Source organism: Puccinia triticina, chromosome 3A, assembly GCF_026914185.1.
Source record: "Puccinia triticina chromosome 3A, complete sequence".
NCBI lineage: Eukaryota > Fungi > Basidiomycota > Pucciniomycetes > Pucciniales > Pucciniaceae > Puccinia > Puccinia triticina.
Genome location: NC_070560.1, coordinates 751,857 through 765,032, shown reverse-complemented (window position 1 = coordinate 765,032; position 13,176 = coordinate 751,857). Strand labels below are relative to the sequence as shown.

General features: G+C 44.2%; 4 protein-coding genes across 4 annotated transcripts; all 4 read right to left on the bottom strand.

The window, feature by feature from the left end:
• Positions 1–388: 388 nt before the first annotated feature.
• Positions 389–751, bottom strand: PtA15_3A79 (uncharacterized protein; the record flags this gene model as incomplete). Its single annotated transcript, XM_053167803.1, has 2 exons — positions 389–606; positions 667–751. 2 exons carry the CDS (start codon positions 749–751, stop codon positions 389–391), a joined length of 303 nt encoding a protein of 100 aa, XP_053018270.1.
• A 316-nt stretch (positions 752–1,067) lies between these two features.
• Positions 1,068–2,447, bottom strand: PtA15_3A78 (uncharacterized protein; the record flags this gene model as incomplete). Its single annotated transcript, XM_053167792.1, has 4 exons — positions 1,068–1,301; positions 1,955–2,083; positions 2,225–2,301; positions 2,372–2,447. The coding sequence occupies 4 exons, from the start codon at positions 2,445–2,447 to the stop codon at positions 1,068–1,070; spliced, it is 516 nt and encodes a 171-aa protein (XP_053018269.1).
• Positions 2,448–2,477: 30 nt separating this feature from the next.
• Positions 2,478–2,938, bottom strand: PtA15_3A77 (uncharacterized protein; the record flags this gene model as incomplete). The annotated part of the gene is made up of 2 exons (XM_053167781.1): positions 2,478–2,765; positions 2,927–2,938. The coding sequence occupies 2 exons, from the start codon at positions 2,936–2,938 to the stop codon at positions 2,478–2,480; spliced, it is 300 nt and encodes a 99-aa protein (XP_053018268.1).
• A 5,147-nt stretch (positions 2,939–8,085) lies between these two features.
• PtA15_3A76 (uncharacterized protein) lies at positions 8,086–12,938 on the bottom strand (the record flags this gene model as incomplete). The annotated part of the gene is made up of 30 exons (XM_053167770.1): positions 8,086–8,107; positions 8,202–8,241; positions 8,341–8,389; positions 8,484–8,513; positions 8,582–8,710; positions 8,777–8,860; positions 8,949–8,978; positions 9,058–9,115; positions 9,186–9,208; positions 9,332–9,422; positions 9,503–9,552; positions 9,649–9,664; positions 9,760–9,813; positions 9,888–9,952; positions 10,023–10,082; positions 10,159–10,202; positions 10,273–10,351; positions 10,421–10,529; positions 10,605–10,635; positions 10,722–10,855; positions 10,929–11,004; positions 11,070–11,127; positions 11,223–11,266; positions 11,355–11,374; positions 11,462–11,683; positions 11,763–11,771; positions 11,877–11,922; positions 11,984–12,242; positions 12,352–12,396; positions 12,465–12,938. The coding sequence occupies 30 exons, from the start codon at positions 12,936–12,938 to the stop codon at positions 8,086–8,088; spliced, it is 2,451 nt and encodes an 816-aa protein (XP_053018267.1).
• Between the last annotated feature and the right edge of the window lie 238 nt (positions 12,939–13,176).

Here is a 13,176-nt window from a genome sequence, read left to right as displayed (position 1 = left end):
GGTGAAGGCGATATAGATCCGATATACATAAGAGGAGAGAAAAAACGGGCCGATTACACCCAACACAGGGCTACCCAGAGTGTTGAAAAAGGAAATAGTAGGCCGATTACGCCCTACGCTGGGCTACCTTGTTTTGCAAGAACTTTAGGCGCTCATAACCTGTTGTGATGCAAGAAGAGAACAACTTGAGAACTTCCATTGCATGTATAGAAACAAGGAACTAGTTTATATACATCTAATCTAGGGGGTCTAGGTGAGCTCTAACTGTAACCCAGTAGGGGGTTACAACACTGACGACTTGAGCCGAAGAGAATCTAAAAGAGAGCAACAAATTAGTGGTGGTAGTAAAGTTATGGAAATGTAAAGCAAGGGGAGAGTGGTTATGATCTCACCTGCGTAAATTGTGCTCGTTTGTGCAAACTTGGCCGAGAACGGATCTTTGCAGGTTTTGCAACTGTTTGGCCCGTTGAATGAAACTCATTCTGTTGTTGTAGAGGGACCCGGTGGTAGATTGACGGGCTGTCAGAGTTAGTTTGGCCACCGCAGGTTTGACTTGGCGAGATCGGTACTTCTTGAGTACAGCTCGAGTGGCAAATTTGATTAGGTCTGAAAGATAAAAGGAGTAAGTATTCTATGAGGGATTGTGTTAAGGTGCAATTCACTAACCCACAGGGAGGAACCAGATCAAGTTCCAGGCCCATGCCACACCCACCCAGGACAATGGGATGGCCTGAACGGCTGAGAATCCCATGGCTGAGATCTGTGAGTAATCTTGACCTTCAACCATTTGTAGCTATAAATGAAATCTTCTTCACAATTGCAGTCACATATGGCCTTCACCTTGCTTTGTCAACAATTCTCTTGTTTGTGGTCATTGTCAACACAACATTCCTGGAGGACAACTTCGGCCTGTCCCCCTTGAAGGATGCAAATGACCCTCAGTTGCACATGGTCATCCACCTTCAAGTCGCTATTATCTCCCAAGCTTTGATCTTTGTCACCCGCTCTCACAGTTGGCTCTTCATGGGAAGGCCCTCTTTGGCATTGGTTGGCGCGTTTTGTATTGCTCAAACTGTTGCCTCGCTGTTGGCCGTATTTGAAAACAGGTCCCAGTGATCAGGTTCGCTGTTGGGTAATACGCGATCAAGTGAAATGGTCATGACAGTTCCGTCATTTAAGATAGCAATGACCAGGACCATAAAGGGGGGGAAATCAAACTGGAAGGCAAAAGCCATGATAGCAAAGCCAACAACAATCCGGATGGTGACAGCGCATGCGTAGATGGAATAGTTCCTCATTCGCTGGAACAACAGTGCAAGAGCTACGCTACAAAAAGCGGCAGCATAGCAAAAGCGTAGCGGTTTTAGCCTCGCTTCACTAAGCTTTTGGTAGCGGACTTGGCGCTTCGCTATTTGCTACATTTTTTAAGGGAAAAAAATTAAAGAAAATAGCGCGCTTTTTTTAGCGCAGAGTAGCGGCAATTTGCTACGCTTCTTGCTATAGTAGCGGAAAAAACGCTACTGTAGCGATTTTGCTGCGCTACCATAGCACCATTCAAACATCAATACTGCACATCATAAAATGATGGAGGATTGATGTTTGTGTACTATTTCTGGCATTTTCCACCAAAAGGCAGAGATGCCCGCTACGCTTTTGGCACAAAAGCGACCCGGTTCGCTACGCTTTTGGCGCTAAAAAGCGCTATTAGCGCGCCAAAAAGCGCCAAAAAGCGTCAATTTTTCCGCTGCGCTATACTGTAGCGAAGCGGCAAAAAAAAGCGCTTCGCTACGCGCAGGCCAAAACTGCAGTAGCGGTTCTGGCGCTTCGCTACCGCTCAAAGTAGCAATTTTCCGCTAGCGCTAAAGCTATTCTGGATCCAGAGTAGCGTGTTTCCGCTTCGCTACGCAAAAGCGCCGCTTTTCGTAGCGAAGCCTTGCAGTGTTGGCTGGAAGACGATTCGGGACTGTCGGATGGCGTGTACGATGGTTGATAGACCGGGCTCGGTGAGGACAATGTCTGCGGCTCCTCTGGCGGCATCAGTAGCACCCTCATTAACAGCGATTCCGACATTGGCACGGGCGAGCTAGGTAGTGGAGGACTTCCCGCCAATCTGGAAACCCAGATTTTCCCAGATTTTGCGGGGAAATCTGGGCTCGATCTTCCCAAATCCTAGAGTTGGTTTTTGGTCAAGCAGAACAGGTTTAAAGCACTCACTCATAGCAACCATGTGACCCAGGCTCTGTAATTTTTTCACGATATCATACTTGTGCTCGGGGTACACTCCAGGAAAACCATCGGCATCTGTGCGCATAGGGAGTTTGTCAGCCAGTTGCTATCTTAGGGTGACATATCCAGAACTGGAGAAACGTACCAAGAATCATGCTGTCCACCGATGAAAATTTGCTTCCAGGTGGGGGGCCCTCCTTAAGCACCTTGGAGGCAAACATGTTGTCACCCAATCCCAATCGTCGCCCGGTTTACTTTGCGATAGCAAGTTGATCACCAGTGACCATCTTGACCTTGAGTCCGAGACTAACGGCGTCGTCAATGGTTTGCTTGGTGTCATCACGGGGAGGGTCAAAGATGGACAAAATACCAATGAGTTGGAATCCACTTCCAGGTCCATCGGCATCGCCACTGGGAACATCTTCATAAGCGACGGCTAGGGCCCGCAAACCTACACAGGCGGCGCACTTGGCAAGAAATGAAACGCCGCCCGGATGCCAGTGCCATTCTGCCGTCCCGGTGCAGCACCGGACGTCCCCCTGGCAGCGTCCCTCATGGGAACATCAGTCGGATCGAGCTTGACTACAAACCCTCTCCTGCCAGGACGGGCGAAGCGTCCCCGGAGGGACGCGTCGAAATAGGAGTATGTCTCCTCCATGAGACAGCAGCATCAGTTTGTACGCAACTTGACCCTCCTGACAATAGGACTCATCTGGAACTTGATCGAAGTTGCTTGCTATCACCAAAATATATCAAGAAAAAAATATCCTTCCACGACAGTCCTACAAGAGACAATGATTTCTTGGCTTTTTCTTTTCCTTGTATACGTTGGAGTGTGGATTGCTTGTTATAAGGCTTCGGAGGAATTGGCAGCTTGGGAATCGAACTGGTCTGTCAGTCACTTGCTCGACTGGAACGATAACCAAGCACTGAACCTCAATAACATCATTAACCCCACCTCGACAACAACTTTTCAAGGCCCTAACCAAGCCAATTGTTTCTACGAGCTTCAATCCAACTCCCTGAATTCGGAAAATCTCCAGAATCCTTCGCTGCAATTCAAAGAAGCGAGAGAGATCTTCGGAGGTCCAAGAGACGGCTCAGATCGTGTTGCAGATGCCACTATCATGAATCACGAGCCTTGCTTTTTTCGAGATTGGCCAAGTGGAGCCATGAGGGCTAGCCAGTCCAGCTCAAATAATGAACTTCATTCAAGATACGTGAATGAGAACGCTCATGGACCTTGGCCAAGACTTGAAGTAGAAACTTGGCAATTGATTCCAGAAGATAGCAGCAACACTGGAATTCAGTCCCATTCACCAGTCATGCCGGTAACACAAATGTTTCAATCTTTAGTAGATGGACCAATATGTCATAATCCCACATCAGGTGAAGTGGCCAAAAATTCAGTCTTCCCAGAAGAACTCCTTCAATATTTAATGGTCCAGGTAGCGTCAGAACCAATATTGAATGATCCAACACCAAACCTAGGCAGCAAAAACTCACAATTTGAAACAGAAATAGATGTAGGATCAAGCTCCCAAACTTCAACAAGCCTTGGGGTAAATAAGAAGGCATTTCTAGAGCAATCAAGCCACCAACCATGCAGAGACTTTCTTGATTCTAAGCCTAATCATGTAAAGGAAAAACTGGGCAAAAAAAGAAAGAAAAAACTGCCATCAATTTCAAATGAAACTCACATGACCAGATACACACGATTTTCCCCTGGAATAAACCCCAACAAGGAGGATGCCAGTAGATGCAATCTTGTGGATGGGCTAGATAGAAATGAAAGTGTTCTGGAATTAAAAGAGCATGATTGGATCAAAAGCAGGAAACAATTAGATATTATTTCTGACAACAAAAAGACCCCAAAAGTGCACCAGAACATAATCAACTTTATGGATATTTTCAAGTTTGATGTAACAGTTTTTTCAGGTGAAACATATTCATCCCAACAAGATTGGCTTGGAGCAGAATCCATAATCTCATTCATCACCAAGGATCTTGCTGGAGCTTACCAACTCAATCTTTCAGATAGGACACCAGGACAGGCTCTTGAAATTTTCAGAGGTATAATTGACACCAAGTCACCAAGCAAGAGAAGAAACTTGGAAAAGGAACTTTTGAATCATCAAATCAAGACTATAGAAAAACCATGTCAAGGAAGTAGGGGAGAATCAGCAACTGACAGGCGAAGTTTGCTACTAGTGGAGTCAATTCATCAGATATGCTCAAACAGAGGATACTGGCATTTGTTTTGGAATGAGAAAGCAAAAATTCAAATTTTACAGGATATTTATGGGCAGGATAAAAAGAATTATGCAGCAGTAAGAAAAATTACTTTGTTCCTGTTTTATGTTGACATGATTGGTACTATCCTGGGAGATACTTGGAAATTTCAAACAAGGAGCAACCAAAGTATCCTGGAGCAAGCAAGAGATTTTGCTCTTCAATATCTGGGAGAAGAATTTCCTCTAACCTCTTTAACTTCTGAAGATTATATAAAAATGAAGACTGATCAAATAAAATTTGAATATCCTGCAACTGCTGAAAATAAAATTTTGAGTAGGGCTTGTCAAGACCTACTTGCATTGATTTGGAGGTGGATAGCAGATTTTGTCAAAACATCAAATAATCTAAATTTGTATGGGATCTTCTTTCCAGTGGGAAAGCTATCAATCAATAGAACCACTCAAATTTTCTTCAATCATATTTTCTTTTTCTCAATTGAAAAGTTAAATCAAAGATTACAGAAATATTATGAACTAGAATGTTAGGCTCCATGTGGCAGCAAACTAATCACACAATTCATAGAATAAAGTCCTGAAAAATCCTACTAAACCTTGTATTTTTGGTGCTATGTAGCCCAAATGTTATATCACTTCCAAATGAGGCCTTAAATAATCAATTTTGAATTCTTTGTGGAGGGGGAGCTGTCAGAGTACTACTGGTGTCATCTGGCTACTAATCACAAGCCATTGTGACAAACCTAACAAAAATAATGATCATATTACTACAATGAACAAAAGAGATATTATTAAAGATATGAGCAATTGTAAGTGGCCATGCATGTTCTAAGTATGCAAGCAGAGCTCTGATGCATGTTCTCAGGACAGCATGCAAAAGTGCTTGCCACCTCTGCGCCCGGATGACACAGGACATAGCAGTCGGCTACCAGACACATGAGATGTGAATGATAGGGGTCGTGCCAGTTTTCCTGACAAGTAGCAGGCATTTGAGAAAACAAGTGAGAGTTCTCAAATGAACCTGTGACATAAACCCTTGGCAGTACTATAAGCAACACTGGGTCGCTACGCTACGCTACGCTATTTCAGCGCTACGCGTTAGCGTAGCGGCAAAAAGCGCCCATCTATTTTGCATAGCGTTAGCGCGCTGTTAGCGCCGCTACGCTGCGCTAATTTTCAGCGGCGCTAACAGCGCGCCAATTCTTTGTTAGCGTTAGCGCGCCGCTACAGTCGCTGCGCTGCGCTACAGCGCTTTTAGCGGAAAAAAAGCCCTTTTTTCCCGCTAAAGGCGCTGTAGCGCAGCGTAGCGCGCGCTCTTTTGCTCCCTGCATGCGTAGCGTTAGCGCAATTGCGCGCATCTGCGCTAACGCTACGCTATCAGCTAAAATAGCTGCGCACCGCGTGCGCGTAGCGTTAGCGCATATGCGTGCAATTGCGCTAACGCTACGCTAAAAAATAGCGCATTCGCGCTGCGCTACGCTACGCTAAACGCTATGGTTAACCCAGTGTTGCTATAAGCTTCCACAATTGGTCTTACTCCAGATGACACATTTCCAACTTGTTCCCCCAGCACTGCCAACATGAATCTTCCCACTTGATCAATTGATTTATAGACAACCAAATATCTTCATGATTCAAACGTTACTGTTGAGGCCAAAAGGATATTTAACAGGTTTTTGTCCCCCCCCCCCCCCTCTTCCAGCCTCCTCAGCTTATTACACCAGAATTGATTCCTAACCGCCTTCTTTGCACCTTTGTAACTGAAAGTTTCCAGCCAAATTTTCTTTTAGGATCATTCTGTAACAAGCCTCTCCTCTCAACCTCTCTCATTGTCTCAGAGTGTCAATAATCTGAAGATCTGAAGGAGCAAGTCCTATATCCCTTCCCTGTATTGACTTGCTTCCTCATATCATGTATGGGATCAAAACCACCCCTGTTACAACAGGCCCCAGCATTATCTTTAGGAGGGATCTAATCAACCCCTGTTACAAGAAGCACCTTTCTATCTTCTTTTTTGTCATTATCCCATTGAATAATTAACTCCTATCACCCCTCTCCTATATTATCTATCACCTTGTGTTGCTGCAGGAGCACCGCTCTTTGCATCACCAAGGCTGATAACTGGATTCTCAAAAGATGTCACAGAATGCCTGCTGATGCCCAATCACCACAATTTTTTCTTGGTGCAGGTGGCACCTGTTCAATGTTGAGTTATATCTGTCAGACTATATCCAGATATAATTTATCATGCTCAATCATGACACAAGAAAGGTACCTAAGCTTATTATCTTGGAAAAAAGGAACATGTTTTCTTAAACTTAGGATTCATTGCTTTCATTTGTGTGTTTTTGTATCAATAAGGCATCAAGAGGTATTTCAATGTCAACAGGAAGTCCTCCAGTCAATTGGTAACTTTCTTGTGGGATAACTTCAAGGAGAAAGAATTTTAGTCAAGAATATTAATTTTATTTAGATGATCAATTACTCATAACCGCTGCAAAAAAAACTGCATCAACATGAAATGCAACAATGGAAAATTGGTTGGAGCATCCTGCACCTCAACTGTGAGCAGTTGACTCAACGCTGTAACAGCTGCGCTGCGTTTAGCACAGCGGCTTTTTGGGCCGCTGCGCTAACTTCTTTTTGTTTCCCCTGGAAAAAAAATGATTATTTTTAGTGCCCTGAAAAAGTGAGCACGTAGCGCTGGACCGTTGCGCTTCAGCGGTAGCGCAGCGGTTTTAAAAAGAAGAAACAAAATGGTTTAAATCCTGTTATAAGAGGTTTAACGTACAATAAACTTCCGCTGTCAGCTACATTAGCGGATAGCATAGCGGATTTCCGCTTCTGCTGCGCTATTGCTAATTGCTCTGGGTGGGTAGCGGTCAATTGCTGCGCGTAGCGAGTAGCGCAGCGGTTTTTTCAACAGCTTCCGCTACATGCCTCTGGGACGTAGCGGTGTGACCGCTGCGCTGCGCTAAATGCTTAGCGCAGCGCAGCGGTAACAACGGTGGTTGAATTAGTTTTTTTTGCAGTGAACCCAACAGAACCCATCTTTAGTTCAAGATTGCATATGCATATGCAACTGTTTGTATAAAACTTGCACAAATAAATCCTCTAAACTATGGATCTACAGAACCAAAGGTATACTCAACTTGTATTTATTGTGCCAACGCATAAAAATAGTACTATGTGAACCCGATAAAGATAAAGGAGTAGGGTAAGATTTTCATCTATACATTCTGATATTTGAGAAGGAACAAATACTTGTGTGTATCTTCCGTGAGGTGTTTATCTTGTTTATTTACAGTGAGTATCTTGTGAGTACATGTGTTGAAGGCATGCTCCAGGCAGAGTAAGGTACATTGGTTGGTGTATGAGTAGTATGGCTAAGCTAACAGCCAGCTGGTGAAAGTCGCTGATCCAATCATGCAATAATGAGGCTAATTGGTGGTAGAAGGATTAAAACAAGCAATCGAAGTATGAATACTCGAAAAGTTGTGAAATAGTGGCCAGATGGGGGAATACTTGTCACCACGCAACCTGATAGGGATGATAAATCCACCAGTTGTCAAATTTTTTGTTCCTGACTCTCTTCCCTTCTTTTCCTTGCTTAAAACCGAGTACAATAATCTCTGGAAAATAAGATAAAATTGGTCAAGGGAATGGTCAGATGAGCCGAGTGTAGCATGAAGTGGGCAGAAAGGTTAGATCATAGAAAATACCAACCTCAGAAAAGGGGCGGCCGGATTCAAAAGGTAATGTGGCACTTGAAAAATGAGGGTTCGAATATTGATTGATCAGTGCTTTTGAACTTGACCACAGCGAATGATACACGAACAGATGATGATGGTCAAAAAAAGCTCACGTTTGATTTTTCCGCTGGCAAAGGATAGCAATAGGACGGCAATTTGAGTCTGCAAAGCCAAGAAAATTCAGGGTCAAAATAGTTCTGTTAACGTGGTTGCTTGAAGGATTGACTGTTGGTACAGGTTTGGTAGGAACACGCACTCCACCATCTAATGCGGCACTCAAGACATGCTGTTTAGAAAGAAACAGGTAAGAACTTCTTGTAGGGTGCAAGCACATAAGGAACGCAAAAGACACACGTTGTAATCTGTGAAGATCTGGGGGCAATAGATTCGTACGTAATATTGGCTGATGAATCCAACAACTATTGCAGTGACTCTACCGGAGGTAGTACCATTGATCGCAACTTGTATTGTCCCGGCAACCAACTATTTTTGGGCAAGTAGGGGTTTGGTGATTATCGCCACAATTCCTCAAAGAAGGAAATGGCTTACTGGTACGTTAAACTTCCCAAAAATCGATTTCGGCCAGGTTTTCTCAATGAACAGAAACGGAAGAGGCACGAGAAACCCAAAGAACTATACAAAAAAATAAATAAAACAGCAAATGAGTGTTCCCTTTCCAGGACCTTTTCATAAACAATCAGTGAGATGTTGGAAATCTCACCAGACTGGCAGGAATGAAGAAATATCGTTTCTTCGCTCAAATCGTTGAAATTAGTCCCCAATAAGCTTAGAACCGTTTATTAGTTTTGCAAAGATGGAATTAAACTGACCCCTGGTCCGTACAGTGCATGATGAAACAGACTCCAAGTACTAACTTCATTAAATAAACTGCGTTTATAAATCAAATTTAAGGATGATGTCCAAAGGCTTAGGCAAACCTCAAAATCAAATCACTCACGCTTGTGAGGAAACTCCCGAGAACTGGTGATTACAAAAGAAGTGGAGGATAGTAGATAAGCATCTCAAGTAACAAAACATAAATCATTTTTGGAGGAATAGTCTTGATCAATAACAATCGTAGCTAGGTCAAAAGTTGAACTCAACTTGTCCGCTGGCGGTAGGTTCGACCAAAGCTTCCGCGTTTGACGAGACAATGATTTGCATCACGAACTGGTTCACAAAAACACCGATAATGCTTATCGAGGGCAATAGAGAACAATCTCAAATCAGCTTGTATTCATGCATATTAATGGAACTTCCAGTTTGAAAACTCACGTTCCACATATTTGGGCAAAAAATCCTTTGCAAGGTGGAACTTTAGTGTACTGAGAGGTAGTATCAATAAGATCAATATGAGATTTGATTCCCGGAAGGGAATTCTTGATGGAGAATTAGACATAGATTGAATGCTTGCCGCTTACGATCATCATTTTGATACTGGTTGTTTTTGTCAACAAAAGAAGCACACACGGTAAATAGTTAGTCCAAAGGGTCCAAGCTCTGATGGAGAGGCAATTAAAAAAATGCTTAACTCTTTGGCAATCAGTAAGGAAATCGTTGCACATGTGGCGCTGAAGATGCTAAACCTGACAAATTTATTGCTTATGTTAGAAAATTGTTTGAAAAACTTGAAACCAATTGAGACAACACGGTGACTGACCAGAGAGAGCGGATTACAGATCCCCCAAAGAGAGAGCCAATCATTTGACAAGCGGGGGCGACAACCTGAGCACATCACAAACGCCAATTGAGTTATTACATACATAGAATGCACTTGTACAGAGAGGTACTCAACTGGATTGAAGCCCGTGGTCGCATTCAAAAAACCAATGGAAGCGACAATGATTGATGCCAACTGTAAAACGCGCAGAAGATATATCAGTGATTGTTCTAAACATTGGCTTTGCCGTGATTTTGGTTGGATTGCTTACAAAAACGGATGCCAACATCGCAAACACTCCCATCTGACTTCCAGCTGCACTCGAAAAAATGATCATTAGATTGAGAAAGTCGGTAGGCACTAGAAAGTTGGTGAGTGTATTCACCAAGTGTCGCGCAAAGATATCCAAGCGCCACGGATGCCACAGAGAGGCACCCAAGAAACCATTGGGGGACTTGCGAATACTAGCAGATCAAAGGTTCAGTTGATCCACGCAGGTGGGTGCATTCGCGGTGCCAACATGATGAACTTACTTTTTCCATCTCTTGGAGATGGGGATCCTCACATCTCGACACTCCCACATCACGATCGGGACAAATGATTCCAGTGATCAGAGTCCAATTCTGAATGAGAGCCTGAGTACTGAAGATTTTCAAAAAAAAAAAATCAGGACATTTTGAAATTTGCCTTCGATCTGAGGCAAGTCGAGGATCTCACACTGCGCTTGTCATCAACAGTGCAGCAAACGCTGGAAGAGGAATCATAACAGGAGGATCGGGAAAGGATTTTAGCGATGTACTTGGCAGTCAGTATGCTCATTACTGTTTGGAATACCTTGTGAAGTCACAAATGAGAGAGTGAAGGCTGGAAGTCCTTCGTGAGCAAGGCCTTCTTGGCTGAGGGAGCCATTAGACAGGAACACGGCGGTATGATTATATTCTTTCCCGGATTGAGTGAGCAAGCTTGTGCTGATCGAGAGAAAAGGGGGTTCAGATTTCCACGTCGTCATGAAACATTCACCAGTCATGTCACAAGGCTTACGAAAGTAGGGGAAAGTTGTTTTTGGAACCTGAGGCATATGGGCCAATTTTGTATATTGTGAGATACATGAAAATTGCTGATAAGGTGGGGGATTAGCTCTTGAATTGCCGATCTAACAGGATTCGGACAGAGATCACTTACCAAAACCGAGCCCAATCCACGAATTCACTTGAGCGATCCATGGTACATACATTGGCGACTGCACAAGATGATTTAGGTTTTTTTTTTTTGAGATAAAGATTAATCGCTGAAGAAAATGAAAATATGGGGTTGAGCTTTTGCAAGATACTCAACTGCACCATTCACTCCGGCGGAAATGTTGGTCCAATCAAGGCTCACTAATAGTCGGGTGAAGGACGCATGAAGAAAAAAGAATTAATTCAAAAGTGCCCTTATTTCTATGATATACAGCAAAAAAATCCACACAGGAAAATAGTCCGAATCCACTGAGTTGGTGGTTGATTGAGTAGAAGGATAATAAACATATCAAAACTGAGCTCGGAGGTGAAGGCTAAGGGAAGAATGTAACTGACGTGTTAGGGGAAGCGCCTCCGAAGAGTGCAGTGACCTGTTTTGAGGCCGGCAGAGCCAAACAGAAAACATTGATGGCGCTAAAGGCGGGAGCCAGGAACTGGGGCAAAACTTCCCACAGACCGATCACCGGGGCGACAAGCTTGAACAGATTGATCCGACGGGTGGCGAGACTATCGCCGCCATGAAGAGACTGGAACAAGATAACTGGAGGGATGACAGCCCTAAAAACGAGGTTCGAGAAGCAACAAAATGAGTTATTTCTTTGGTTGACTTTCCCCACCCACAAGAACCAACACTTACGGATATAGGCTGTGTTTGAGATTAATTTCAAGAGAGCCAAATCAAGGATCCATCTTCAGCTGTGGCTTTCGTATAGAGGGCTTGAGATAACATAGTGATCAGCGTATGACTGACCATGCAACTGGGTAGACTAGAAATAATCGAAAATGCCAAGCGAGACCTGAAGTGAAATTTCCGTTAGCTAGATGTAGTGTGCTGGAAACAGAAGAAAGAAAACTGACAGATAGCCAAGAGTTGGTTGGCAAACTGTGCGGCAACCGAAAGGAAGAATCCGGGTCCAGCATGGAGAAACAAAATCTGGGGGGCAAAGATTTCGGTTCCAAAGGCAGCATAGGCTGCTGATGCAGCCATCATGGTGGCGAAGACATCCTCCTTGATCGAATAAGGACCGGGATTGAGCCAGTGGAAACGAGTAGGCAGGATTTTCGATAGCAGAGTGCCCAAAAGGAACGACAGAATCTGTAGAGTGAGCAAGGAGATCTGCGAATGCATTTTTTTTTTGCGTGGAAAGATATTGCGTTAATGATGTCGAGGGTTCGTGAGATAGTGGACACATATGAAAATCCGGGGCAACAAGGCACTGACTGACCTGAACTCTCACAGGCTTGAACTGGAAAAGTTGGGCAATGGCAGCCTGGAGACGATGTTTAGGTTTGAGGATTAGTTTAACACCACAAAGCGACGCGAGGGATTAAAGCTCACAGAAATCAGGGATAAGATGATACCAACGAGGACGCTTCTCAGGGTGATAACCGGTGCGGTCACATCGTCAGTTGGATCCAATGGCTTCATCCCACCAGGTTTGACAGGATTGGGGGAGACTGGGTCCTCGTCGTCAAAGGCAGAGCCTTTGAGGGCTGGTTTCTCGTCGAGTGAAAACTGCGAATCACGCTGGACAAACTGGCTGTCGAATGGGCGATAGAAGTCATCGGGATCGACGTAGAATTTGCACTTCGTTGCGGAGCTCCTTTCCGACATCTTGGAGACCCTCGTCCTCTCGGGCAAGGCTGGGTGATTCATCCGGGGCAGACGAGAGGGTGAGGAGGGCGGCATGATCCATTTCTCTCCTTCCAAGACTAGATGGGAGGCTTGGTCATAAGAGAATCGATCACACTTCTTGCTACCAGCTTCCCGATAGAGATTCTCGCAATAATCCATATCCGTGACCGGTTCCATCTCGGCTGGATGAAGGTGTATGGAGTCAGGTTGGCAGCTGAATCTTGAAGCGCACGTTGATCGATTGGGCGTAAGGGTTTCACCGCTGCATACACGATTTGCCTGGAATGAGAGGGTTTCTACAAGAGGTGTAATAATCTATTTATAAGAAATAAAAGATTTGGGATGGCCGAGTGATGAAGAAAGGAAAGATTGAATGAAAATTACCTATAAGGGGAACTAAGCTAGGGGCTAAGGC